This window comes from Triturus cristatus, chromosome 1_2 (genome assembly GCF_964204655.1).
Source record: "Triturus cristatus chromosome 1_2, aTriCri1.1, whole genome shotgun sequence".
In the NCBI taxonomy this organism is placed as follows: Eukaryota; Metazoa; Chordata; class Amphibia; order Caudata; family Salamandridae; genus Triturus; species Triturus cristatus.
The window spans coordinates 733,527,033-733,554,658 of NC_140580.1; the positions used below are offsets into that span (position 1 = coordinate 733,527,033).

The window sequence follows — 27,626 nt, forward strand, 5'->3', positions numbered from 1 at the left end:
TTCGGAAAACTCTTCTATAAAAATTTACTGAAATAAAAATGACAATAAATGAATAATTTCAGAGTGTACTTTTTTGCCTTACGTTTCCTTATTCACTTACTTGGCAGAAAGACAATGCCCAAACCTTTGGGCCACATTTATCAGCATTTTGTGAAGGTGCAAAATCAATAAAAGTTACACAAACTGGTACAAAGTGCTGTTGTATAATTTGCTTTCCAGAGCACAGTTTTATTTCCATTGGAAAGTTGCCTGTAAATAAACAAGGGGCGCTTTGCATTACTTTACGCCAAGGGGCTGTCCCATGAGTGGTACATGGGCATTCCTAAGCTGTTGCCCACAAGTTTTGAAGCAAAGCCCTATCTAGTAAAAAACATTGCTTTGTGCCAAAAAAAATACATGCTATTCGGTGAGGCCCAAAGAAGAGAAAAGATTTTCTCCTCCAAACTCTTCACACTTTGAATATTTACTGCACTGTACAGCACACATGCAAAGTGAGAAAAGATATAAAGTATGTCTGAGCCTGGTATTTTTTACTTCCAGCACAAAACCTGTGCTGCACTTTGGTGCAAATGTGCGTGCATGGTGCTAGGTCGTCAGGAAGTGTGGTAGTGCTTGGGAAGAGCCTGGGCCATTTCAACCATTAGGCAAGACTAGGTGGCCGCCTAGGGCGGCAAAAGGGGGAGGGCGGCAAAAAACAAGAGTTTGGGACTCCCCTTGAAAGGCCTTCGACCTTGAAAGCGCATTGGGTAGCGCCTTCTACAATTCGATGTGACGTCACATCACGTCCGGCGCCACGGTCAGCGGCCATGCACGCCGATTTCAGACTTCCGATTCGCTCTCGACCCGATCGGAGTCGGACCTCTGTCTGTGCTCACACGGTCGCACCCTGTGCTGAGCCCAAGGTGCCTGCCCGCTTCTAGGAGCATCCGTTCTTCTGAGAGGTAATGGGGAACATGGGTGTAAACAATGTAACTTATCATTAGGGGTGCATTTGTAGCGACCAAAACAGACATCGTTTGTTCTATTTTTAGCAACAACCTCTTGAAGGACCACATGGACCAAAATGCATTGTAGTAAAATCATGGAGCTTACCTTAATGACCATGGAAAATGTTCGCCATTGACCCGCACTGTATATATATTGATTCTGATTTGAATTTCATGTCGACAAAAGTTGAAGATTTTGTTAAAATATTTGAATATAGTGAATTTATATTTTGAATGAATCAGGCAATAATACATTTGCTTAAATTTTCATGAACTAATGACCGTGTGGTTCACAAATTCATGAAGTCTGTATTGTCGGACACCATGAGACTACTACCCCCAGCATAGGGAGCAGACATAATTTTCTTGTTGTGTGCACATAGACAGAGCACATTCCCCGGTGGTACTAAAGTCAATTTCTAAGATTAACAGTTAATTTTAAAAGAGAATCAGAGTATGCATTTGTAACAATATATGATTAAAACTTTGATAAGTAGCACATTGGAGGTTAATTTCAATAGGTAATGTCCATCAGTGCTTAATCCAGGACTACCATTTCCAGCTGTTTCATTGCGAGATCTGACCTGTTCCAGTCTGGCGATCCCAACCCCCTGACCTTTGGGTGGCCCTGCTGCTCCCAGCATTGGATCTAAGTGGATCACTGTGCTTACTCAGACATGCCTGCCTGGATCAGTTGGCCCTTCTTACGCACTGCACAGATTCCCGCCGAGGATGGGGATGAATGGTGCAATTGAGATATTGTTGGTCAGATTGAAACAGAAGCAGTGAGAGAAGTCTAATAAACAAAAGTGGTCACCCTCATGTGCTCTACACCAGTGGGAACATGTCCACCATGATCAGTAAAAATAAAGAATGCCATAGAGGAACACAGCTGGTGGCCCATTTCGTTTATGGTGGCAACTGCCATCTTTGAAGACAGGATGTCCAGTGATCTCCTGACAAGCAGCAATCTTATAAAAAAGCAGTAGATCTACATCCAGTTTCTTTGCATCAAGGTGGCTGGACTGACCTATCTCACCTCATAAACTCACTTTTTCAAAGACACCTGATCTTCCTGATGCTCCACTGAACCTGTATGTGAGTGATACCAGTCAAAAACCTGCTTTGGGGCTCCCAAACACCATTCCTTTTTGTCTGACGTTCAATTAAGTTTCTGTCCTGTTCGCTCTTCCTATGTAGGTGCATACCAGAAGGGACTGTTGGGAAATTGCTCATTCAGCTTGCCAAATTAAATACAATGTCTTGGTTGGTTGCATCACTACATAAGCCCTTACATTCTACCAGTTAGAGCCTGACAAAAGGTATATAGAATCTTAGGATGCAAGGATGACTAGTTTGTTCTGCTGGTTGCTAAACAAATACAAGTCTCTCTTTGGAAGGAGAATGGGTTAATTTGTTAGGAAGGGGGCAGCGAGCGAGTGAAAAAGAAAGTGGGCGCGACTGGGTTGTGCCCATGGGTGGCAGTGCAGGTGGCAACTAGATGTGAAGTTGAGGAAGTCTCTTTGCTAGAAAACGATGGTTATGGTGTAAGTTCCTAGAGGCTTTGGGGTTGAATGGGTTGTGGCTGCAGACTGTATTGGGGTTGAGAATTTAGAGACATGGCAAACTTGTATGGATTCTCGAGACACATCTTGAGGATGAAGAAGGAAGGTGACTTGAAGGTCTGATGTCAATGGTTTTCTGGCAGTATGCCACCATCCAGTCTTTCTTCCATCACACTATCATTGATGCTGCAAAAGCCTGCTGTGCATTAGGATGATGAGTGAAGAACTGTAGGAATCCATTTTAAGAATGCTCTTTTATGATAGATTACATTATCACTTTCCCACCACATTGGGTTGTGTCCAAGGTTCTAGTTTATGATGTGGTGACACAAAGTATCACCATAACGGGCGTTTGGTAATTGCTACCCAGGTGGTGGATAATGATCCAGTCTTGTATGCCTGACCAGTGAGGGAGATGTTTCAGACTGGTTCTGTCTTTTTTTTTTTAACCTGTGATGTTCTATTACTTGGCCAGGATGAATGTTTATCATTGGTGGTGATGTCTGAAACCAGTCACAAGACACCGCATACTCAAAAATATTGAAGTGCATCTAGGGATTGTGTGTGTCATGTGTATGTCTTTATGCAAAAAGAAAAAACGATGGATTTAGGCCCACATCTCTGTACTGGGGTGAATGTATGACATTGTTCTGCATTCTGTCCATCAATTGTTCTTTTTGCATGTGTATGTCTTCAGGCAAAACAATTTGTATGGTCACTCTAGATTTCCACCTCTGTCCTAGCTAAACAGATCACCTAGTTGATAGTGGGCATTATGTGCTCTGCTTCATTCGTTAGTTGCAGGTACCTGGGTGTGAGGCATTGGTGTTGTATCCTGAGAAATTTCAGGTCTTATGAAAGATCAGTTGGGCAATTGTCCGATCTGAAAGAAACACGTTAGTTAGATTCCTCACCTTAGAATATCCCCAGGCGTCAGACTGGATCCGGAAGATTTTTCGTCAGCAATATCCCTTGCGCGTCGCTAGGCGTCGTCTGCGGCTCCGCGTCCGTCGTCGGCGTCGTGCGCCGGAATGACGTCGTCGGAGTACTTAGATGCCGCCCTCGCGCGCTGACGTCAGTTCTTCGTTTTTCCGCGCCAGTAAGCGCAGATCCGGGAGAGCTACCCCTTTAGTCACTTTTTGACTAACTTTTTCGATCTTTTTTGATCTTGTCAATCGACTCCGGTGCCGGTAGGATGCCTGGTTTTAAAGCCTGTGCTGACTGTAGCCGCCTGATGTCGGTTACGGACCATCACCGCCGGTGCCTTTACTGCTTGGGCCTCGACCACGACGCGGAGTCGTGTTCCGACTGCAAGGCCCTGACCTCGAAGGCTAGACGGGAGCGGTCCCGTAAGCTTCTCGAGATCCGCCACTCGGCTCCGCGCGTCGCTCGATCCCGGTCCAGGCGGAGGTCCAAGGATCGGTCGCGGAGCCGCAGCCGACGTCACCATCGGTCGTCGGGATCCAAGTCTTCGGGTAAGTCGAAGCATTCCAAGAAGTCCAAGAGGCGACACCGCTCTTCGGACTCCCCTCGCCGGTCGCGCGACTCGGCCGAGGGTCAGGGTGGTTCCACCCCCGCGGCTCCGGCGGAGCCGCAGGCGCCGCGCACGTCCCCATACCCGCCGGTCCCTGGGACTGACGCGACGCCGGCGGAGGTCAGTGCCTTCCTCTCGGCCATGAGGATCCTGGCCCTGCCGTCGGCGCCCGCTGGCGCGCCTTCGGGCCCCACGGACCCGACAGGGCTGCCTTGCCTGCCGGTGGCTCCGGCCCCGGCGTCGTCGACTGCTCCGGCCTCGACGCCGCAAGCGCCCGAGGGACCCGCTCCCGAGTCCCTGCCGACGCCGGTCGACCTCGTCACGCCTCCTCCGCCGGCGTCGACTCCGGTGCCACCCCCGACGCCGACGTCGACTCCGCTCGACGTCGGGCCCCAGTTCAGTCCCACTCCGGACCCGGCGCCGCTACGGCGTCGATGGACGCCGCGTTCGGCGCCGCTAGAGACACACTATGTCTACCGTCCGGCTCCGTACCTTCCTCCTGTATACCAGGAATCGGATGATGGGGACAATTGGGAGGGATCCGAGGATCCTATGGCCGCTCAAGCTCAAATGTCACAGGACTGGGCAGATGAACTGGGGGAGGCCAGTGGCCTGGATACCTCTCCAGACACTGGATTTGTCTCTCCTCCGACTGTGGCTTCGGAGGAGGGCGCTGCTTTCTCTGTGGTGCTGCGCAAGGCGGCCGCAGCCCTTGGGCTCGAGCTGCCTGCCGTGGCTGTGAGGACTAACGTCCTCACTGAGGTGCTTCAGTCTGCAGCAAGCTCCACTGAGCCTCTGCTGCAATTCAATAAGGCCCTCATTGACGTTCTACAGGGCACCTGGTCCAAGCCCTCCACAGTCCCTCCTGTGGACAGGAACTTCGCCAGGCGCCACCGCCCTGCTCCGGGCGACCCCAGTTTTCTGTCCCAACACCCTACCCCTGAGAGCCTGGTTATCCAGGCCTCCACCTCCCAATCCTCTTTCCCGACCGCCCCGCCGGACCGGGATTCCAAGAGACTAGAACAGTTTGGCAAGAAGCTGTTCTCCTCCCTTAGTTTGGGCCTGCGGTCTTTGAACACCGCTTGTCTCTTGGACCGTTATTACCACTCTCTGTGGGATGCGGTGGAGGACGCGCTGCCCCTGTGTCCGGAGGAGGTCCGGACACGACTTACCCAGGCTCTGGCCGATGGGAGGGATGCCGCGCGACATGCTATACGATGTGGGCTTGACACCACGGACTCGCTGGGTAGGGCCATTTCTACCACAGTGGCGCTTAGACGTCACGCCTGGCTGTGGTCCACGTAATTTTCGGGTGATGTCCAGAGCACCCTCATGGACATGCCCTTTGATGGCACTCGCCTTTTTGGCGAGAAAGCGGACAGTGCGCTGAACCGCTTTAAGGACTCCCGGGCTACGGCCAAGTCCTTGGGCCTCTCGGCCCCGCGGTCGCAAACTTCCGCCTTTCGCCCCTTTCGTGGCCAAGGAAGGGGTGCCTCCTCACGTACGCCTAGCCACCAGCCGCAGAACCAACCTGCGCGCGGTCGCGGACGTGGTTTCCGCCGAGGCGGATCTGGAGGTCGACGAGGTCAGCCCACATCCACCCCGGCAGCATCCGCCTCAAAGCCTTCCTAGTCTGAGCTTTCAGGCCCATTCCACGCCAGTGGGCGGCAGAGTTCGCCATCACCTCCTCCACTGGCGGTCCATCACATCGGACAGGTGGGTGCTGCAAATCGTCCGAAGGGGCTACTCCCTCCCCTTCGAGACGACCCCTCCAGCCATGCCACCGCAGCACCACCGTATCTCGGGGGATCATTTGAATCTTCTCCACGAGGAAGTTTCGGCCCTCTTGGCCAAGGGGGCCGTCGAGCGCGTTCCGAGCCCAGACGTAGGTCGTGGTTGTTATTCCCACTACTTTCTGGTTCCCAAGAAGGGCAAAGGGGGCCTGTGCCCTATCTTGGACCTCCGGAATGTCAATGCCTTCCTCCGGAAGGAAAGGTTCAAGATGTTAACCTTGGCTCAGGTTCTAGCTGCCCTAGACCCTGGAGACTGGATGGTAGCGTTGGACTTGCAGGACGCATATTTCCACATCCCTGTCCTGCCGGCCCACCGGCGTTACCTGCGGTTCACGGTGGGCCAAGAGCACTTTCAGTTTACCGTGCTCCCCTTCGGCCTCACCATTGCCCCTCGGGTGTTCACGAAAGTGATGGCGGTGGTCGCAGCTCATCTGCGCAGATCAGGGGTTCCAGTCTTCCCCTATCTCGACGACTGGTTGTTGAAGGCGGGCTCGCCCCAGACAGTCGTCTCCCACCTCCAGACTACGGCGGATCTCCTGCATTTGCTGGGATTTTCCATCAACGTGCCGAAGTCACACTTGAGTCCCTCTCAGAAGCTCCTCTTCATCGGAGCGGTTCTCGATTCGGCGCAGTTCCGGGTCTATCCTCCGGAACAGCGGGTCCGGGATATACAGGCCCTGATTCCCATCTTTCGGCCTCTATCCTGGGTTTCGGTCAGGCTAGTGTTGCGGCTTCTGGGGCTAATGGCCTCCTGCATCCTACTAGTGCATCACGCCAGGCGGCGCATGCGGGCTCTGCAGTGGGACCTGAAGTTTCAGTGGGCCCAGCATCACGGCAACCTGTCCGACCATGTCTTGATCTCGGAGGGCACTGCACAGCAGTTGCAGTGGTGGCTCACGGACCGCGATTGGGTCGAGGGCAAGAGCCTCTCCCTTCCCCAACCGGAGCATGTCGTAGTGACGGATGCGTCCCTCCTGGGATGGGGTGGCCATATGGGAGAGGCGGAGATCAGAGGCCTCTGGTCTCCGGCGGAGTCTCGTCTCCACATCAACCTGTTGGAGTTGAGAGCGATCCGACTTGCACTGAAATCCTTCCTTCCCTCTGTCAGGGGAAGTGTCGTGCAGGTGTTCACGGACAACACCACCGCCATGTGGTATTGCAACAAACAGGGCGGGGTGGGGTCGTGGACCCTTTGTCAGGAGGCTCTGCGCCTCTGGACGTGGCTGGAACACCAGGGCGTCACCCTAGTGGTTCAACATCTGGCGGGCTCTCTGAACGCCAGAGCAGACAAACTCAGCCGCCGGTGCATGATGGATCACGAATGGCGTCTGAACTCCGAAGTGGCGCAAGGTCTCTTTCAGCAGTGGGGAGAGCCTTGGTTAGATCTATTCGCCACCGAAGAGAACGCGCAATGTCAGCAGTTCTGCGCGTTGGAATTTCCAAGGCGGCACTCGCTCGGCGACGCTTTTCGTCACGAGTGGAGTTGCGGTCTGTTGTACGCCTTTCCGCCTATACCACTTCTGCCCAGAGTGCTGAAGAAGATCAGGCACGACCGGGCCCAAGTCATCTTGGTGGCTCCGGATTGGGCACGAAGGTACTGGTATCCCGAGCTACTCAGTATGCTGACCGATCCTCCGATACGTCTGCCCCTTCGGGAAGATCTTCTGTCGCAGCAGCAGGGGACGGTCCTCCACCCGAACCTGTCCAGCCTCCACCTCCATGCGTGGAGATTGAGCGGCGGCAGTTGATGCCATTTGACTTGCCTCCTGAAGTCTGTGATATCATTCTGGCAGCCAGGCGTCCCTCCACAAAGACGGTATACGCCTGCCGGTGGAACAAATTTGTGGCATGGTGCACAGCAAAGGCTGTGGATCCCCTTTCCGCCCCTCTTTCTGAGGTTCTCCTCTTTCTTCTTTCTTTGGCCCGGCAGGGCTCTGCCCTGGGCACTCTGAAAGGTTATCTTGCTGCCATCTCTGCCTTCTTGCGGCTTCCTGATCAGCCTTCTCTTTTCAGGTCCCCTGTGGTTACACGCTTTCTAAAAGACATTACTCAAACGTTCCCTCCTGTCCCTTTTGTAATGCCTCAGTGGGACTTGAATCTTGTCTTGACATTCCTGATGTGCGCTCCCTTTGAGCCTCTTCACAATTGTCCTCTTCGTCTTCTGACTCTTAAGACTGCTTTTCTGGTAGCCATCACCTCGGCTAGACGGGTGAGTGAGCTCCAGGCTTTATCTTCAAAACCTCCTTTTCTCTCTGTTCATCCGGACAAGGTTGTCCTTCGGCCTCATCCCTCCTTTCTTCCGAAAGTGGTGACCGTCTGGACCCAAAACATGCGCTCTCCTTTTATCTGGACCGCACAAAGCAGTTCCGGGTGGACGACCAACTTTTCGTTGGATACGTGGGTGCTAAGAAGGGGAAAGCTGTGCACAAACGGACCATCTCTCGGTGGGTCGTTTTGTGCATCAAAATTTGTTACTCCTTGGCAAAAAAGGACCCTCCTGTTGGGCTGCGCGCCCATTCTACTCGGGCCACAGCGGCTACTACTGCTTTGGGACGGGGTGTCCCTTTGCAGGACATCTGTCAGGCGGCAACGTGGGCTTCGCTACACACGTTTGCCAGGCATTATTGCCTTGACAGCCAAGTCCGGAGGGATGGCTTCTTTGGCCGTTCTGTCCTCCAGGACTTTCTGGTGTGATCTTGGTTCGCAGACCCACCACCGGGGATGGTATTGCTTGGGTATCTATTCTAAGGTGAGGAATCTAACTAACGTGTTTCTTTCAGATGAACAAGTTACTTACCTTCGGTAACGATGTATCTGTAAGAAACATTAGTTAGTTAGATTCCTCACCGACCCACCCATCCTCCCCGTTCTGCGAACTGACATCTAGGGTTAAGGTTATCCTTTTCAGGCCCCTAGATTTTATTTTTGGCACCAGTGTCGGTCTTTGCATGGCTCTGCGTTCCTGGCGCGGAAAGCTATGTACAAGAACTGACGTCAGCGCGCGAGGGCGGCGTCTAAGTACTCCGACGAAGTCATTCCGGCGCACGACGCCGACGACGGACGCGGAGCCGCAGACGACGCCTAGCGACGCGCAAGGGGTATTGCTGACAAAAAATCTTCCGGATCCAGTCTGACGCCTGGGGATATTCTAAGGTGAGGAATCTAACTAACTAATGTTTCTTACAGATACATCGTTACCGAAGGTAAGTAACTTGTTCTTCAGTACTTGAAACAGTTCGTAGGTGACAATAATTCTTTTCTGGCTTGGGGATCATTTCATTGGCTGACACAGGATGACATTTAATTAGTCTAGTTATCGATTAATTCAAGGAGACTGCAGGAATTGGCATTGGTCCTTGCCCACCCGATGGTCGGGATGTGCTCTGGTGGCACCTGCTATCCCTGGCAGCACTTCCTGGATCTAGTTCTAGAAGACTTCAGCAACTCTGGGGATGCAGAAACATTGGTATTTGTGTCACCTTATGGCAACTTGAGTTGAGAATATTGTCATGTACCAAGAATCTAGATCTAGCAGAAGCTAGTGAGATCCAGAATTGAAGTAAATCTTTGAGAACTATCTCTATCAATACAGCTAGGTTGGAGAAACCCAACTGAGTATGTCTGTTTTGCCGGCCCAAGACGGCCAGCCTAAGAGACATGCCCACTTAGAAGTGCAATGCTACCTGTTGACTTTAGCCACTGGATCATCTACTGTGCTGGTGTTGCAGCAGTCTTTTTTTGATTGCTTGGTTAGCGAGGTTTATATCTAATGCATTAATTCTTCTAGCCTGGATGACAGGGGGAGAGAGTGATGGTAGTAAAAGGGAGGGGGCAGCATTTTTCAATTATCGCCTAGGGCGGCAAAACACCTAGAAAATGGCCCTGGGAAGAGCATAGCAGCACTATATCTTTGTAGGTAACGGCGCTGTCTTGCTCTCTCACCCAATGTGTTGCTTGCTAAGCTGCATTGTGTCAAATATGAGTAAATCTGCCCCTTCATGTTTATCTTCAGGTTTTCCTGTGATCTATTATCATGCAGTGCTCATGAATAGACATTCTGCTGCCCGGAGTGTTTGATGTCTACAGTGGTTGCTTTGCATGACTATGATTTTGTTTTCTTTGCTATTCCATTACAGGGCATTCCAAGACATCTTCTATTCACGGATGGGGAGCCTAACTCAAAAAATCTAGTGTCGCAGTATGACGATAATTTCCTCAGACATGGGAATTGCATCCTGCCTCCTCTTCGTCACTGGGACAGACAAACCCAAGGATGGATTCCTGAGCGATCTGATTATCCCATTCGAGGTGCATTTCTGTCTCTCAGATTACAGCGTATACAGTATTCAGTAGAATCTCACGATCCACCGAGGTCCCTCTTGTTCCAACTACCAGCATCATTAGTAGATTTTTATGTAAAATTCAAAATGCAACCTTTGAAAACGTCACTCCCGGAGGATATGGAAACATGAATTCCAACCTCAGACATCATTTATTGTCTATACCTCAGCGACGGCTCGTATAGGGCGTGTTACCGGGGCGGTGATGTGGGGCAGAGGAGGGGCAGGGTGGGGGGTTGCAAAATGCGGCATACGGCCGATTGCAGGTGAGTTACGAAAAAGATAAAGAAAACGAATTTTGTTGCGCGCGCTGCATCGCATTTGGCGATGCTGCACGCGCAACGAAATTTGTTTTATTCCTCTGCCCCACGTCACCGCCCCGGTAACTCGCCCTATACGGGCCATCGCTGAGGTATAGACAATAAATGATGTGCACCCCTGTGTTTTCCCTAGCGCTGGTGCCAAAAATAGCTGCCTAGCACCAACACAGACACCCTTGCGCCCTAGTGTAAGAGTGCCTGAGTTTCAGGGATGCTTGTTTATGTGCAGGAAGGTGTCCCTTCATGCACAAAAACAATCATTTTATAATGGAGATTTGCTACTTCTATGTATGCTGCATTCTGCGGCAACAATAGAAGTAGCAAAATGCCATTATTACTGATTGTTTTTGTGCATGAAGGGACACGTGTGCTGCAGAATGCAGCATACGCAGAAAAGCAAAAACGAGGAGATATAAAAGTAGGCGAAACTTGTTTGGCATTTACAAAAATGCTTAAATTTCCCACACCTATCTGCACACTTAAGATACAAGTGGAAAGTCCATAAGTACTTGTTTCAGAGAGTGTAGTGAGGAAAACTAATAAATCGAAGTAGTTACAGAAATATTTTATGGCGAGAGAAGAAAACATTAACAAAGTTAATTTTAAACGTAAAGTTCCTCATCCGATTACGAATCTGCAGTATTTTTGGCTCATTTATGAAATACACGAGTTTAGGGTAAAGAAAGCGTAGGTTTTTTTGTTAATTACAAATATTTAGGTTTGTCTCCTGAAGCTTTCATAAATTACACCTTTTGGGGAAGTAAAAGTTAGTAAACACGACCTACAGAGGGGTCTGTGTGATACAGATCAGTTACATTATTTATCGGAGCATACTCCATTTCACGGTATAATAAACTTCGTTTGCCACGAATGGCAACAAATTATGTACATTTCTTATCAACACATCGCAAAATATGGAGATGCAGATTTATCACTTCTTCACACAGCGTGGTGCAGTAGCCGCAAATGCTGCGCTGCGTGAATAGGAGAGAGACAAATTTACTGAAATATGGCACTCTCCTCCCCTCTTCCTAACGTCAGAGTTGAAATCAGCTGCTGTGCGCCACAGAGACACCTTTGAGCTATGGTGCAAGGGTGCCTCCGTGAATCTAGCATAGGATTTGCACTGGAAGGTTATTCTTCTAGTACAAAATAACCATGCATAGACTGACTGAAACTATTTTCCCTCTTTGTATGTGTGCTGTACAGTGCAGCCCATGTACAAAGACAGAAAAAGAAGGAGAAATAAAATAATTTCTCCTTCATTACACCTACTTCAAAAGGGCGCAGTTTTCTGACGCTAAACCCTGGTCTACTTTATTTAGTAAATTGGGTTTAGCGTCAGAACCCTTGGGTGGATGCATGGTAACGCCCATGCTCCACCCATGGTATGGCCCCCTTGGTGCAAAGTAATTCAAAACAGTGCTATAAGCATCTTTGTGTTACTTTCACGTTACTTCCAGCGCTAAACAAGTTTTGTGCTGGAAAGTAAATCAAAAAGAAAAGATTTTGCGCTGATTTGCGTCACTTTTGACAAGCAAACACAGCATAAAATCCTAGTAAATCTCCCCCTTAGATTGGTATGAATGGATTTTAAAGGGTGCACTGTAGTTTTGCAAATTTTGTGAAATTCTGTTTTTGAATCGCAATTAGTGTGTTTGTTTGCCACATGCCCTCTGTACTGCCTACATCACTATACCTTTGAGATACACTATGTCATTGTTTACCACCATTCCTCTCAAATGATGGGGAATATTTACTAAAGTTTTGCAAGGACGTTACTACATTGCAAAGTGGCGAAAGCAATGAAAAACATTGTGCCAAATTACTTACCATTAAGAAGGCCTCAGTAACCCTCCAGGCTCTGCGCCATGTGAATGCCTGCACAACCATTAGTAAATCTAGGCCAGAAGTATTTTTATACAACAGATATCAAGACCTTAGTATCAAATGGAAGTCAGTAGGAAGAATGCTAACTCTCTCCATATGCCTACTCTTGATCAATCCTGTTGATTATTTGTGATGTAAACTCTTTTGACCCTATTCCTAAAAGCTATTTTGGAGTATATAAGGTCATTTTACTCAATTCACAAACCTCTGTCCCTCACTCATCTTTTCTGTAGGGAGCACATTTCCACAGGTGCAGAGATTTCCGTCCACGGAGGAATACACGTAGTAGGGAGTATTAGATAGACAAGGGCGAGTGGTGAGAATATAGAAAAATAATAATGAATAGGTGAGGTTTAGGGAACATGCCAATACAGAAACACAACTAAAACAAGCATTGGTAAATGCATTAGGTTTGGCATATGTGATTAATAACAAGCAGTTCTTTAGTTGTAAGTTGTAGCTTGCTGAGTAGTTGTACAATATGAGTTACAGAGAGTCTGTTAAAGTATTATAACCTGTTTATGTACAAAAAGGCAATATATTGTGCTGTTACTAGTGGTATAGTGTGGGTAAGTAATAGCAACATTTTGAAAAATTAAATGAAAGAGGAACATAATAGAGCTCATTGATGTAATAGCAATATTATGTGTTTAGAGGAGTTATGACAACCTTTAGCCCCAGTGCCACTGTACCTGCTGTACCATTAAACTCATGACCCTATTGCCTGTAAGGTAACTGCACTTATGACTGCCTGTTTAATAGTAAACTTTTGCAATATTTGGTGTTTAGTGGGGTTCCTAGAGCTTTGGGCCCAGGTGTCACTGCACCTGCTGCACCTTTGAAATCTTGACCCTAGAGCCTGCAAGGTAACTGTGCTTGTGATTGCCTGTTTAGTAGTAAAATATAGCAATATTAGGTGTTTAGTAGGGTGCCTAAAGCTTTTGGTCCTGGTGCTCCTGCACCTGCTGCACCATTCAAATCATGATCATATTGCCTGCTAGATAAATGCATTTGTGACTGTTTTGTTTAGTAGTAAAATTTAGCAATATTTTGGGTTTAGAGGAGTTCTGACAACTTTTGTGCCCTGTGCCACTGGACCTGCTGCACCATTCAAATAATGATCCTGTTGTCTGCAAGGAAACTACACTTGTGACTGCCCTTTTAGTAGTAAAATGTAACGATATTTGATGTTTAGTGGAGGTATGACAACTTTTGGCCCTGGTGCCACTGCACCTGCTGCACCATTTAAATATGGCCCCTCTCAACTGCAAGGTAACTGCAATTGTGACTGCCTGTTTAGTAGTAAAATATAGCAATATTAGATGTTTAAAGGAGTTCTGACAACTTTTTTGGACCGGTGCCACTGCACCTGCTGCACCATTGAACTCATGACCCTTGTGCCTGAAATATAACTGCACTTCTGGCTGCCTGTTTAATTGTAAAATTTAACAATAATCTGTGTATAGTGGGGTGCCTGGAGCTTTTGGCCCCAGTGCCACTTCACCTGCTGCACTATTGATATCATTACCCCAGCGCTTGCAAGACAACTGCACTTCTGACTGCCTGTTTTTGGGCCCGGTGTCTCTGCAGCTGCTGCACTTTTCTAATAATGACCCTGTTGCACTTATGACTGCCTTTTTAATAGTCAAAATTAGCAATATTTGGTGTTTAGTGGAGTTTTGACAACTTTGGGCCTCAGTGCCACTGCACCTGCTGCGCAATTTAAATCAAGCTCCTTTTATCTGCAATGTAACTGCAATTGTGACTATCTGTATAGTAGTAAAATATAGCAATCTTAGGTGTTTAGGAGTTATGACAATTTGTGGGACCGGTGCCACTGCACCTGCTGCACCATTCAAATCATGACCCTGTTGTCTGCAAGGTAACTGCACTTGTGATTGCCTGTTTAGTAGTAAAATATAGGAATTTAAAGTGTTTAGTGGGGTGCCTAGAGATTTTGGTCCTGGTGTCATTGCACCTGCTGCACCATTGAAATCATGACACTGTTGTCTGTAAGGTAATTGCACTTGTGACTCCCTGTTTAGTTTTCAATTTTAGCAATAATCTGGGTTTAATGAGGTTCCTTGAGCTTTTGACCCTGGTGCCACTGCACCTACTGCACCATTCAAATCAAGTCCCTTTTATCTGCAAGGTAGCTGCAATTGTGACTGTTTAGTTGCCAAATATAGCAATATTATGTGTTTAGCAGAGTTCTTACAAATTTTGGGCCTGGTGCTACTGCACCTACTGCACCATTCAAATCATCACCATGTTGTCTGCGAGGTAACTACACTTGTGGTGCCTGTTTAATAGTAAAATAGTCCATAGTTCTTGTATATTAAATGTATTTTTAACGTGTCGTGTTTTCTGCATCATTTAGAATTTGATCATATTGGCCAAATAGATTAAGTTGAAAAAACACAATCCGATAATGCCTACAAAGTGCAAAGAAAGGCACAGACGCATGAATAGGGAATGCAACAAATGTTTTAATGCTAAAGCATCTGCTTTACACAACTAAGTAATAACAAGCATTGGTAATGCATCGGTTTTGCCTATGTAAGTCACTTTTAAGTTTATATTAAAAACAATAGATTTCTCAAGCACAGTGCAAGCGCTGAGCAGGCTAAACCTAAAAAGCAACCATTCCAGCACAGTTAAAAGTGGTCTGTCTTTTCCGTGGGAAAAGATCTTATCTGGACAGTAAATGGGCTTAAACAGTGTGAACAGCTTTAGTAAAAGTGTCGTAAATGCGTGCAGCCAAGGGAATATAAAAAAAAGTTCCACACAAAAGCGCATGAACACAGTAATTTGGGTATGGGAACTGATAAGAGCTCCTTTTTTAAGCTAGATTAAATACAAGAGATTTCACAAGCACAGCGCAAGCGAAACCTAAAAAAGAGTAAGAGGTTTGCAATTCATAAAAATACATAACTACATTTACTGCAGTGGAAATCTAGCTTAAATCTACTCCAGCCAAATCTCGGAGTAAGTCAAGCCCCCCACATGGCCATCCACTTGTATAGCAACTCAATCCTATAGAACGCAATAGAGTCAGCAAATAAAACTGACAGTACCAACACATAAGTACAAATATAAAATATTTTGGGGAATATTTACAAAGAAAAGATGCAGCATGGCCGTGGAAGCAATTAGCAGTGCCACACTGCATCATTTAAAAAATGCAGGGGTGCACCGTATTCACAAGAATATGGCTTACCCCTGTGTTTTCCCTTGCACTGGCATTAAAAGCTGTTCAATGGCAATGCAGACACCCTTGCGACATGGTGCAAGGGTGCCTTTGTTGCAGGGATGATTGTTTATGTGCAGGAAGGGACACCTTCCTGCACATAAACAATAATTAAAGGCGATTTGCTCCTTCTATGAGTGCTGCAGAATTCAGCACACATCGAAAGAGCAAAAAACAAGTGGAAATAAAAGTTTTTTTCCTCGTTGTGCCACTCTAACTCCTGCTTTTCAATGGTGTTAGTTATTGGCGCTGCCTCAAATTTACATTTCCTTGTAAATCTGGGGCAGCGTCAAAAAGCAATGAGTGCTGTGGTGGAACGCCCACAGCAACAGCCATTCCACGCCGCTTGGACACAGAAAACTTTGTGAAAAAGTAGGAAATTAACAATGCAGTGTTAAGCCACGTAAAGTGGCTTACCGCCGCATTGGAATTATGGAGCGGGGCATTGCACCCCCGGAGTGCCATGAAAAGGGATGCTCCAGTAGCACAATGCCCTTGTGAATATGCCTCCTAGAATGGTATGAATAGATCTCAAAGGGTGCGTTGTAATTTTGCTAAATTCAGTTTTTAAATCGCAATTAATGTGTTTGTTTGCCACATCACCCTCTGCACTGCCTATTTCACTATACCATTGACACACTGGGGCATATTTACAAAAAAATGATGCAGCGCGTCTCTTTGAACAATTTAACAGTACCAAGCTGTGTCATTTAAAAATGCAGGGATGCACCGTATTCACAAGATTATGGTGTACCCCTGTATTTTCCCTTCCGCCAGCCATAAAAAAGCTGTCTACTGCCAGTGCAGACACACTTGCGCCATGGTGCAAGGATGCCTGTGTTGCAGGGATGATTGTTTATCTGCAGGAAGGTACACATAAACAATCATTAAATGTGATTTGCTCCTTCAATGTGTGCTGCAGAATGCAACACATATAGAAAGGGCAAAAAACGAGGAAAAGTATTCCTACTCGTTGCGCCACTCTAACACCGGCTTTTCAATGGTATTAGTTTTTGGCGCTGTCTCAGATTTACAGATTCTTGTAAGTCTGGGGCAGTGTCAAAATGCAATGAGTGTTGCAGTGGAAAGCCCACAGCAACACCCATCGCATACAACTTTCAAGCAGAAAACTACGTGAAATGGTACAATATTTACAGTGCGGCGTTAAAGTCATGCAAATGGCTTAGCACGGCTTTGTAAAAATGGAACAGGGCATTGACCACCAGGGCATCATATAAAGAGGCACTCTAGTGGTGCAATGCCCTTGTAAATATGCCCCACTATGTCACTACTTGGCACCATTCCATTCAAATGACTAGGAATATTTACTGACGTTTTGCAAGGACGTTTGAACAAGTTAATTATGTTCGGTAACGCATTATCTTGTAGCGACAGGATCTAGCCGCAGATTCCTTACTTTAGAATCCTCCCTAGGCGCGAGTTTGGATCTGGACATTTTTTTCCCACAGCACGTCCGCGCGCCTGCAGAGGGTGTCGCGCGACTCCGACCCAACGTCGTTCACTGGATGTGACGTCGATGGAGTCCATAAAACTATCTCGCTGGCGCACTGTAGTCAGTTTCTTCCATGACTATTTTCCTGACTTGAAATTTGTAGCCATATATAGAAACAGTCCCTTGAACAGTGTGCTAAAACAAAAGACACACGTGTCAAAGAATTACTGAAGCCCTAACCATAATTCAATATCAAAATATCCTAACATTAACCTCGAGATGACAGAGAACTCATATATCCAATAATCACTGAATTCTTCCTCTTATTTTTTGTTATTTTTTTTTACTATGTGAAAGACCAAAACAAAATAATTGAAACCCAAAAGGACTCAGTTTGCAGAGCGGGGAGAATGGGTGGGTCGTTAAGGAGTCTGCGGCTAGATCCTGTCTCTAACAGATGATGCATTACCGAAGGTAAGTAACTTGTTCATCTGATAGAAACATCTAGCAACAGATTCCTTGCTTTAGAATCAAATGCCAAAGCCATACCATCCCCAGAGGAGAGACTGCGAAATGTAACTATGAAAGGTTTCTTAGTAAGACCAACCCAGTCCAGAACGAGAGAAAAGACAGGACATTTATAATAATGTAGGTGAGTAGAATCATACCCTACCATATAAAGTCCCGTAGAAGGGGCCATAGGTAAATAAAGTTGCAAGACATTTAAACCATGGCAATAATACACCCATGCCAGTAAGACAGAACTGCTTTAGAAGATCTTACCTCACAATAACTGTGGACAGAACCACAGTAACAAAAATTATAAGACAATAAAAGCATGGAGAAGATATTACTCATGACAATAAAACTTATCCATAATCATTTGGGAATATACCCAAGTCCAAACAGCATTGTCGTGTAGTTCCTAAGAATCCCCAAGACCTGCACGTTTTGAATGACCTAAACTGAGGGCTTGGTGTCCCAACCACTTCCGAAAACCCCCACAGGATATGTCAGCCGTTAGACCAGCTAGCTCCACAGTGCCACTACCACCCCCCTGTCTCTTACAGTGGTGTAGGTAGTGTCTGACAACCACTGAACATGACTAGTCTGATTCCACAGGGATCGTGGAACACAGTACTTTTCGCTCAGTCACTCGAGTTCACTTATTCTCAGAAAATACACAGGAGGGCGATTCGGACATTTCAGAAAGTATTTATTGGTCCAGCGCCAGTCTTGTGTAAAAAATATTTGCTGTGGCAATCTGGAGACAGAAGCATAAGAAAGAGATTGCTAGTACCAATATAGTAAATAGTAGATACATTTCTACCATAGTGGTATTAAGATGAACATAAGCATTTCAGATAAAAACAGGGGCACTTGCATATTCCTAAAATGCGTGCCCTAAGTAATTTGCCTGAATGTACCTAGCCGAGATCTGTATATGTAGCATGTATGTGTGTGGAGCTATATATATATATATATATATATATATATATATATATATATATATATATATATATATACAGCCAAGAAACCCCATGGGAAGAACCATCCCCCTCACCTCATGGTTGAGAACGAAGGACCCCGTCTCTGCTTCGTGGATGACAGCCCGCAAGGTTTGTCAGAATGCTGCGTGTCGATGATTCAGCATGCAGGACCCCGTGATCAGCTTGGAAGGAGTTCTCCTCTGATGTGCAGGGGGGAATAAGGGTCTTATATACTAGAGTGGTCACTCCAGGATTTCTTCTAGAATCCATATATTTAAAAACAATCATAAATGTTTTTAAAACAATCATAAATGTTTTTCTAAACAAATGCGATCATGCACAGCTGGCTGTTGGCCAAGGATAGAAAAAGTGGTGACCCTTATACAGAATAATTATACTGTGCCTGAGGACATGTTTCTGTATGTCAGGTACAGGGATTACGATAGAATACTGAGAGCCTGGTGTCGAAGAGACAGGAGCAAGCTACTAGGTAAAAGGTCACCTGTTTAGAATCATTATTTTTGTGTGGATGGGACAAATGTATGCAATAGGGGTATACATGACAGTACTAGCCTAAAAGACATGACAGCATGTTTGAACCTGTGAAACCCAGAAAAGCTGGCCTTGCCACTGGCTATTCAATAACACTTGTAAACCATATAAGGTCAGGACCGCGCTACAAACTACACAGATAAAAATCCATCCTCCATGGGGAAAACAACTGTTCAGATAAAAAGAAGCCAAAGACAAATTAGCCCCTATTTACATAGAAGCAGTCCTCCCATAGAACTAGAGATGTACAAGTACCTTTAGAATATCCCATATATAGAGACGTATACACAAAGTAAAATAATTAAACACCTATGTATCAACAAAATACATTTTATTTTAAAAGATAGATAATAGAGACAAATAATCCGCAGGCAACAGTGACATAACAGTATGTGACTATAGCAGAATCATACCCCTCAGAAAAAGCATCAGCATCCAACCCGTCAGAGTAATGCTAGTTGCCTAAAAGACCACAATTGTAGTATAAAATCGAATAAGATATCAAGAACAAAAAGAAATCTTGATAAGCCTAACTAAAACCTAGGTCTGCACAAGTCCTTGCTTTATGAATTGAAATCATCTACCAATGGTCTGGTAAAAGTTCCACTGAAAAGGACAAACATTAATTTGTCTAACCCTCTAGGAAGCACACTTTGCAATGTGTGAACCCAACTTCCAGCCTCTAAGGCAGAGAATAAGAAAAAGAGCAACTATAGAAAGGTAGATAATGAAAGGAATTGACCTCTAAGAGAGCAATGATCCTAAATGTCAGTAATAAAAGTCTTCTACAAAAGGTAGAAACTAAAAGGTCCACTTCTGTCCCCCTCAAGGATCAACCTATATGAATTCTTCATAGAGAGAAAAATGGTACACCATTAGAGGGAAACGTTCTTCAGAAACAAAGCAAATGTTTAGTAATAACGCACAGCATTATGACAATCCAGAAAAAGGCAACACATTAATAATCTTTTCCAATAGAAGGAATAGAATCACCAGAGATACTATATCTGCCTAAAGACCTATAATAACCTGATAGCATACCAGGAAAGTAAGCAATTAATCATGCTGAGAGAACATGGACATGATCAATAGCACTGGCCATAAGACAGAGCCTGAATAGTATTATAATGTTGTAAAGCTTCACAAGATAAGTGTTTTGTTAATAATGTTCCACATCTAGTAGACATAGAGAACCTCACCTATCACATGAATGTAAGGTAAATACTAAGGATAAAGTATAAGCCGCATAAAAAATAATTTAGGCTACCAGCTACTTCCTGAGAAATATCAGAAGGAATTTTGAGATGGACGCTCGAGTGCTGTATCATTCAAAAGCATAAAAGACATGTTAATATTATCCAAGTGTATTATGAGGGTCTTCACACATAAGTCTCTCATAAAAGGGAACATTATATACCCCAAAGCTCCAATGGGGTGCAAATTCAAAAGTTCCTAATAAGGGGTACCATAATTCACTTATATATGATATCATACAACAGAGAACTACCATACACATGCCCACTCAAACGAGAGACTAAATTTGCAGAAGCTGAGCACAACACACACATACACACACGCATGCATGCACGCACATACACACACACACACACATATATATATATGCTCATTTAAAGATGCTCACGACAGTAGGCAGATAATACTCTACATAGAGTATAGTATATACCATAAGGGTATCACGCTTGAGGCTGAACTCTTCTCCAGAGTAACTCAAACTGTAGGACGTGCATAACAGGGCTCAAATAAAAAACGTAACAAAAATTAAACCCTGAAAAACTATCATCAAAAGAGTCCAGCACTTCTGGGCCTAGCAGAAACACCAAGAAAACCACTTATTGGGGAACACAACTTGTGAAATCCCAACTGTCCGGGGATAAAAACATCAGGTATCAAATAAACCTCATGAACGTACCAGATGAAACATATCATAACTCAGTCATGTAGATGCTCCTCTAAACAAGAAAGAAAACCAAACTCAAGCTTACAAAAATAACTTAAGTGAGCTTATCAGATCTACCAGCTCTGATGCGTCTTAAAACCGAATCAGCTCTTAAAACCGAATCAGCCTGTTCACCAAATAAATGGACACCATCGAACGGCATAACTTTTAGGCCCTCTTGCACAGGTACCGAAAACTCAGACTGACACAGCAATGCACCATAGCTCTACCCACAGAATCAGTAGTGTCCATACAGCATTTAATGGTGAATTTCACCGCCTCCCGGCCAACTTGCACCACCCGCAATAGCTCAATTCTGGCTTCCTCTGGCAGAGAAGGTAGCCTCTTTGCCACTGAGTCCTATTAAGTATGTTAGACATAACACATATGGTGTTAACAGATCTTAAAGCCGAGCTTACAGAAGAAAGTATATTTCTCCTACAACTTTCTAATCATCTGGATTCTTTGCCTAATGGAACCAAGGGAAGGACATTAAGGTAAAAATAAGCTGTAACAGCTTGAACAACCATCCCTTTCGTACAACAGATATCAAGACCTTAGTATCAAATTGAAGATAGTAGGAAAAATGCAAACTCTCTCCATATGCTTCCCTCTTGATCAATTCTGTTGATTAAATGGAATTTAAACTTTTTTGACCCTATTCCCAATACCTATTTTGGAGTATATGAAGTAATTTTACTTTACATATCAAGCAATTCGTTCACAAACCTCTGGTCAGAGATCCCCACCAGAAATCTCCACTGCCCCGCACTTATCTTTTCTGTAGGGAGCACACTGCCACAAGGGCCAAGATATCTGCACACAGAGGAATACATATTGTAGGCAGTGTTCGATAGACAAGGGGGAGTTGTGAGAATATAGGGAAATAATAATGAATTCATATTATTGCCATACCTAACTACAGCGTCACTTTATCCTTTGTTTTTTCAGTAAATGTTCAGGATTTTTGTGTGTGAAGTAAAATATTACTAGGATAGTTAGATATAATTAAATATTATCATAAGTTTTTCTTTTTAATTTTTAGTGGTGTGCTTAGATTTATCAAGTTAGTGCCTTCTAATAATTTTTATATACTTTTTTGCCTTTCCATGGGTCCCACAATACTCCCATGGGACTCCTGCAACCAGTGAGAGTGCCATATGGGTTTTACTTTCTGTTCCTGGTCCAGTAGAAGCACAGCAGAACCTGGAAATTCTAACAATTATTCAGATTTTTGGGGAAAAACGACCTTCTTTTTACTTTTTGAAGCCCTGTGGGAGTATTGTGGAAGTGCTGCGAGACTAACGCAAGACCTTTGCACAGGCATGAAAGACATCTGATTAGTTGAAATAATAGTCACCTTCACCTCACACTTTTCACCTAATTTCTCATTACTTTTTTGGAGTAATAAGAGCTTCTGGTATTCCCTGAACCATTAATTACATTTTTGCAATTTTATTGTTGGGTGCAACGTGACTTCAGGTTAGGAGAGTCAAGAGGAGATGATGGAGCAGAAACCAATGATATCCCACACCACTAAGAAGTTGTATGTTTGGCAATTTTTTGGCCTGCCTCCCGGAGAGAGTTTTTTTTTCAAAACATGTTATTTGTAACACCTGCAAAAAACAAAATCTCCAGCGGAACAGCTACAACTAAAAAGTACTCACATGGTATTTCAGGGGTGTGACAACACAAATGAGCCTTAAACCCATCTTCCCTTGAAGCTGCTTTCGGGAGCTGGTATGGACAGGGATGCACAGGAGGCAGCCACACCAACCTCTGGACCATCAGTTGCAGCAAGAGATCAAGTGCCCCCTGAAGAGCTGCAACACCAAGGAGATATACATCTTCCATACCAAGAAATGTTCATGTACTATAGGAGGAGCAGCAATACCATCTGTGCTGGGGAATTGAACACAACTGTCAGGAACAAATTAGCCTCTGAACACAAATGCCCCAAGGAGAATTAGCTTGTTAGGTTTTTTTATTAATCTCTCCAAGTTTACTTTCTCTCTTTTTGTTATTTTTGTTAAACCCAACAACAAAGTGTAAAAGTACAAAATAAATTAAAATGTTCAAAAAATACAAAAAAATAATTTTTAGAACCAATTTTTCTGTTTTAAAAATAGAAAAACATAATGTTGTATGTTATGTTAGTCTCTTAATGTTAGTGTAGCATAATAGTTTATAATATTAAAAGGTAAGTATATTTTTATGTGGCAGAAAAACTCAAACAAAATAGTTTCTGTGAAATTTTCAAACATTTTGCTTCAGGTTTCCCTTAATTTTTTAACGCAGACCTGACACAAAATTCTAATAATTCTTTGTGCTGGTTTATTACTAATAGGAATTCAATGTAGTGCAATGCACTGCTGTGTATTACTTTGCGCCAAAGGGGCATTCCACAGGTGCAGTATGGGTGTTCCCGTACATTCACCCATGGATTTTGAAACAAATTCCTTTCTATAAAAACTTGTAGACATGGATTTGCAATAAAGTCCTTTGCCTCTGTGATAATGGTGTATGGAGAAATACTTTTATTTCTTTTAATTTATTCCTCTCTGCATGTGTTCTGTATTCTAGAGTACACATACATAGAGGTAATATCCTCAAAGGATGGATTATGTGGCTTAAGGTTCCCTTCCTGAACAAAAACATCACTGAGCACAACATAGACATGCTTGCGCTATAGCACAAGGGTTTCTATGTTGGTAGAAGCCTGTAGAAAGTGTGACAATGAATTGAGAGAACACAACTGGGAACATGACTTGGGATGCCTGGAAGCATAGTAGGGGCTTGGCTATCTGAAGGGGCTTGCTTGTCTGGAGAGAGTGGGATCTCTTTGAAGACTTCTGTAGAAGTTGGAGGCTCAGTGTGCTCATTAGAGGCTTGGACACTTAATGCTGCATGGGTGTCAGGAGTCAAAGGGTGTGCGTAGAAGGGCCTTAAATATCTTATAGGACTTGGCTGTCTGAAGGGAGTAGGCTCTCCGTGAAAACTTCTGTACAAGGTGAAGTGTGTGCGTAGAGGGACTTGAATACCTAATGGACTTGGATGTCTAGAGGGAATGGGCTCTCTGTGAAGACCTCTGTAGAAGGCATAACCTTTGTGTTGCAGGGGCATGGCTATTTAATGATGCTTGGGAGTCTGGAGGTGAAGGCTGTGCACTGTAGGGGCTTGGCCATCTAATATGGCTTGGCTGTCTGGAGGGAGTGGGCTCTTAGTGAAGTCTTCTGTACGAGGAAAAGGTTGTGCTTAGTAGGGACCTGGACACCTAATGGGGCTTGGGTGTCTGGAGGGACTGGGTTCTCCCTGCAGACTTCTATACAAGACAAAAGGTTTGTGTAGTAGGGGCTTGGCCACCTAATGGGGCTTGGGGGTCTGAGGAAGTGGGCTGTCCATCACAACATCTTTAGAAGGTGAAGCAAAGGGTGTACGTAATAGGGGACTAGCTACCTAATGATACTTGAGTGTCTGGAGGGAGTGGTTTCTCCATGAAGACTTCTGTAAAAGGATTAGGCTGTGCATTGTAGGTGCTTGTAGGTAGTGTGCTTGGCCACACGCATCTCATTGATTGTGCCTAAGAGATCGCCAACCCACATAGGGGTGTGTTGGAGAGGCTTGCCTACGTAATGGGGCATAGGTCCATGGAGGAGTGGGCTCTCCATGAGCACTTCTGTACAGGGATAGGGCATGAGTAGTAGGGGCTTGACCACCTAAGTGTGTGTGTGGGTGTCAGGAAGGCGTGGGCTGTCCATGAAGACTTCTGTACAAGGTGTAGTCTGTGCATTGTAAGGTCTTGGCCACTGAAATCTCATCGAATGCACCCAAGAGATCGCCAACCTACAAAGGATCTGGTAAAGAGCGAAAGGTGTGAGTAGTAAGGGCTTGCCCCCCTACTGAGTCATTGGTCTGTGGAGGTAGTGGGCTCTCCTTGAGCACCTCTGTACAAGGTGTATAGTGTGCGTATAAGTGGCTTAGCCACTTTAAAGGGCACCGGTGTCTAGAGGGAGTGGTCTATACAGCAAGAAGTCTGAACAAGGCATAGGTTGTACATTGTAGGGCCTATGTGCTGAAGAGATCACCAACCTGCAAAGGGTCTGGTACAGAGCAAAATCTGTCTGTAGTAGGGGCATGATCACCTAATGGGGCATGGATCTATGGAGGGAGGGGGGTCTCCATGAGCACTTCTGTAAAAGGCGTAGGGTATGCATAGTAGAGGCTTGGCCAGCAAATAAAAATGATTTATTTTCCTGCTGGAATCCTGCACTAAATAGCGATATTTTTTAAAACTTTTAATTCGCTAAAACGGCTAAACATATTTACAAAATCACAAAAGGTTCGCTCTCTGTGTAAAGATTTAGCTTTCTGTTAAATTTGGTGTCATTCTGGTCCTCTGTTTTATCTATATTATTGTCTAATCTTCACAATGGAAATTGCCTGGCAAAAACATTATGGGACCACCCCTTTTCTCTAAACCTGCTTGAAGGACCACTTAAAACTTTCTAGCAAAGAGCTGAGGTGGATGATTTTTTGTTTGGAAAGTTTTATGAAGATTTATCAAACAAACAATGCCAAAGTTATAGCAAAATTTAAAACTCTCCTCCTATGGAGAGTCTGACCTATCTATGACTAAACAGTGGTGACTAGCATGGTGTAAACATGTGGAAAGTCTCTAATAGTAACTTTGCAGTCATGAAATTGGTTATAGGAGACTATTCCCCCTAAATTCTCTGCACAGAAATGGCAAATTCCATCCATGAAAGGATCTCCACTTAGGCTTAGTTGGAGCTCTCTGTATACAGAGACTTTTTTCATGTATACATACCTTTGTGAATAGGGCCTTTGTTTTATTCTGGTAATTTGTGGTGGCCCCTGGCTGCTTTGTATACTGCTAACTGTAGCAGTTTCACTCAGTTTTTGCTCACTTTCTAACTCAAAAAGATTTTGCATTGCTTTTCTGTGATATATATGGGTAGCCAGTCCCTACACCTTGTAACAGCCACATTAATGCTTTGAGTATTCTTAGCAGAAATGTTGAAAATAGTTTTTGACATTATAATAAGTTCTTGGTGCAAGTTTTTGAAGCAGGCACGTGAGAGTTCCGAAGTGAAACTTTCCAAAAATTCTTCCTCTACTTGTGACTTGTTTCGGGGGTATAAACAACCGAAAAATCCTATGGGCTTGCATCAGTAGTGTGCACATGGCAAGAATCCTATACAATCAGCAGTTATATAAAATGAGGAGAGTATAAGAATTTAGATATCTACAGGCATGGAACTTAGTCATTTTAATGGGACCATCCGATGAATGCTGTCACAATGTACTAAACCCTTAGCCAACATTATCAAACAAAGGAATGATCTGAAATGCTTATTGTTGGTGATTGTTAGTAATGCAGGATTGGTTAAAGAGAACTGTTATTTGAACTTGATGTCCCTTTGATAGAGAGGACTGCTGTATTGGTACTGAATAATCATCTTTATTTGCGGTTGCAGCACCACCTACCAACTTTGGCCTTGTTCAAGAGATGTCCAAAAAATGGAGAGCGCAAATGAGTGATGACCTGAGAAGTGTTTATGCTGATTCTTATAGACTACCTCCAAGGTCTGCCATGGCCTTTCCTCGGTTTGCGGTAGCCCCACGAATACTCTCCAGCACCACACATGCACCTGATTACCTCCGCAAGGACCTGGATTTAAAAGCACAGCAAGACCTACAAGTTCCTGACCATGGAGTAAAAATCATCACAGAAGCACCTCTGGTAGATGCGGCCTGTTAAGGCAATATCCCTGCTATGCCTACCTGTTTGAATTACTTACTTTCCGAAAGATCAGTGGATAATCTGTATGCTCCTGTAAAGCCCACCAATACAGCAACATCCTGAGTCACCAGTCCTTACATCACTTATGTCAACCCCAATAAAGCTGATGATGCTGAAAAAAAGTAAATGTTGAAACTAAATACAAAATACACTTTCTACTTGATCTGTGGTAATTGTATAAGGTCAAAAGGTTGTGAATAATGGTGTTAGGTGCTCAAAATAAATAAATGGTTATGGGTCTATTTAAGGGAATTTGCCCAATGGTGGTGTGCCTTTTATCCCTCCTGTAATGAGTGCTTATGCAATGTAAAATTTGCGATATGATAGTGTTTCACCCAAGCAGAATTTGTGTAAATTTTGTGCCTCATTTTCAACAAAGTCATGCAGTGACATCATCGATATTGTACATCGAATTGTGATGCCTTTGAATAAACATTGACAACATTTTTGTAGTTAATACGTGAAAAAGTATACCTCCTTAAAATGTGTGCATGGAGATTAACAGTGTGCATGTGATAAACGCTTGTTGATACCACTGGAACTGACCCCGATGAATACCCCAGGGCAACTGCTCTGATAAGGACAAACGTTCAAGTGGCTATGCAAGCCACTCCCCTATATGTAACGGAGATCACTGAGATGCAAGAACACAAACGGAGAAGGGTCAGAGAC

At 44.7% G+C, this 27,626-nt stretch overlaps 1 protein-coding gene across 1 annotated transcript in view; it reads left to right on the top strand.

Moving 5' to 3' along the window:
- The window catches only part of CFAP107 (cilia and flagella associated protein 107), a 207,197-nt gene extending 179,791 nt beyond the window's left edge, over positions 1 to 27,406 (top strand). Inside the window, exons 3-4 of the mRNA XM_085615135.1 lie at positions 10,015 to 10,186; positions 26,629 to 27,406. Of these exons, the coding sequence (XP_085471261.1) occupies positions 10,015 to 10,186; positions 26,629 to 26,912 (456 nt within the window). The 3' untranslated portion in view covers positions 26,913 to 27,406. The remainder of the gene's footprint in view (positions 1 to 10,014; positions 10,187 to 26,628) is intronic.
- The last annotated feature ends 220 nt before the right edge of the window (positions 27,407 to 27,626 follow it).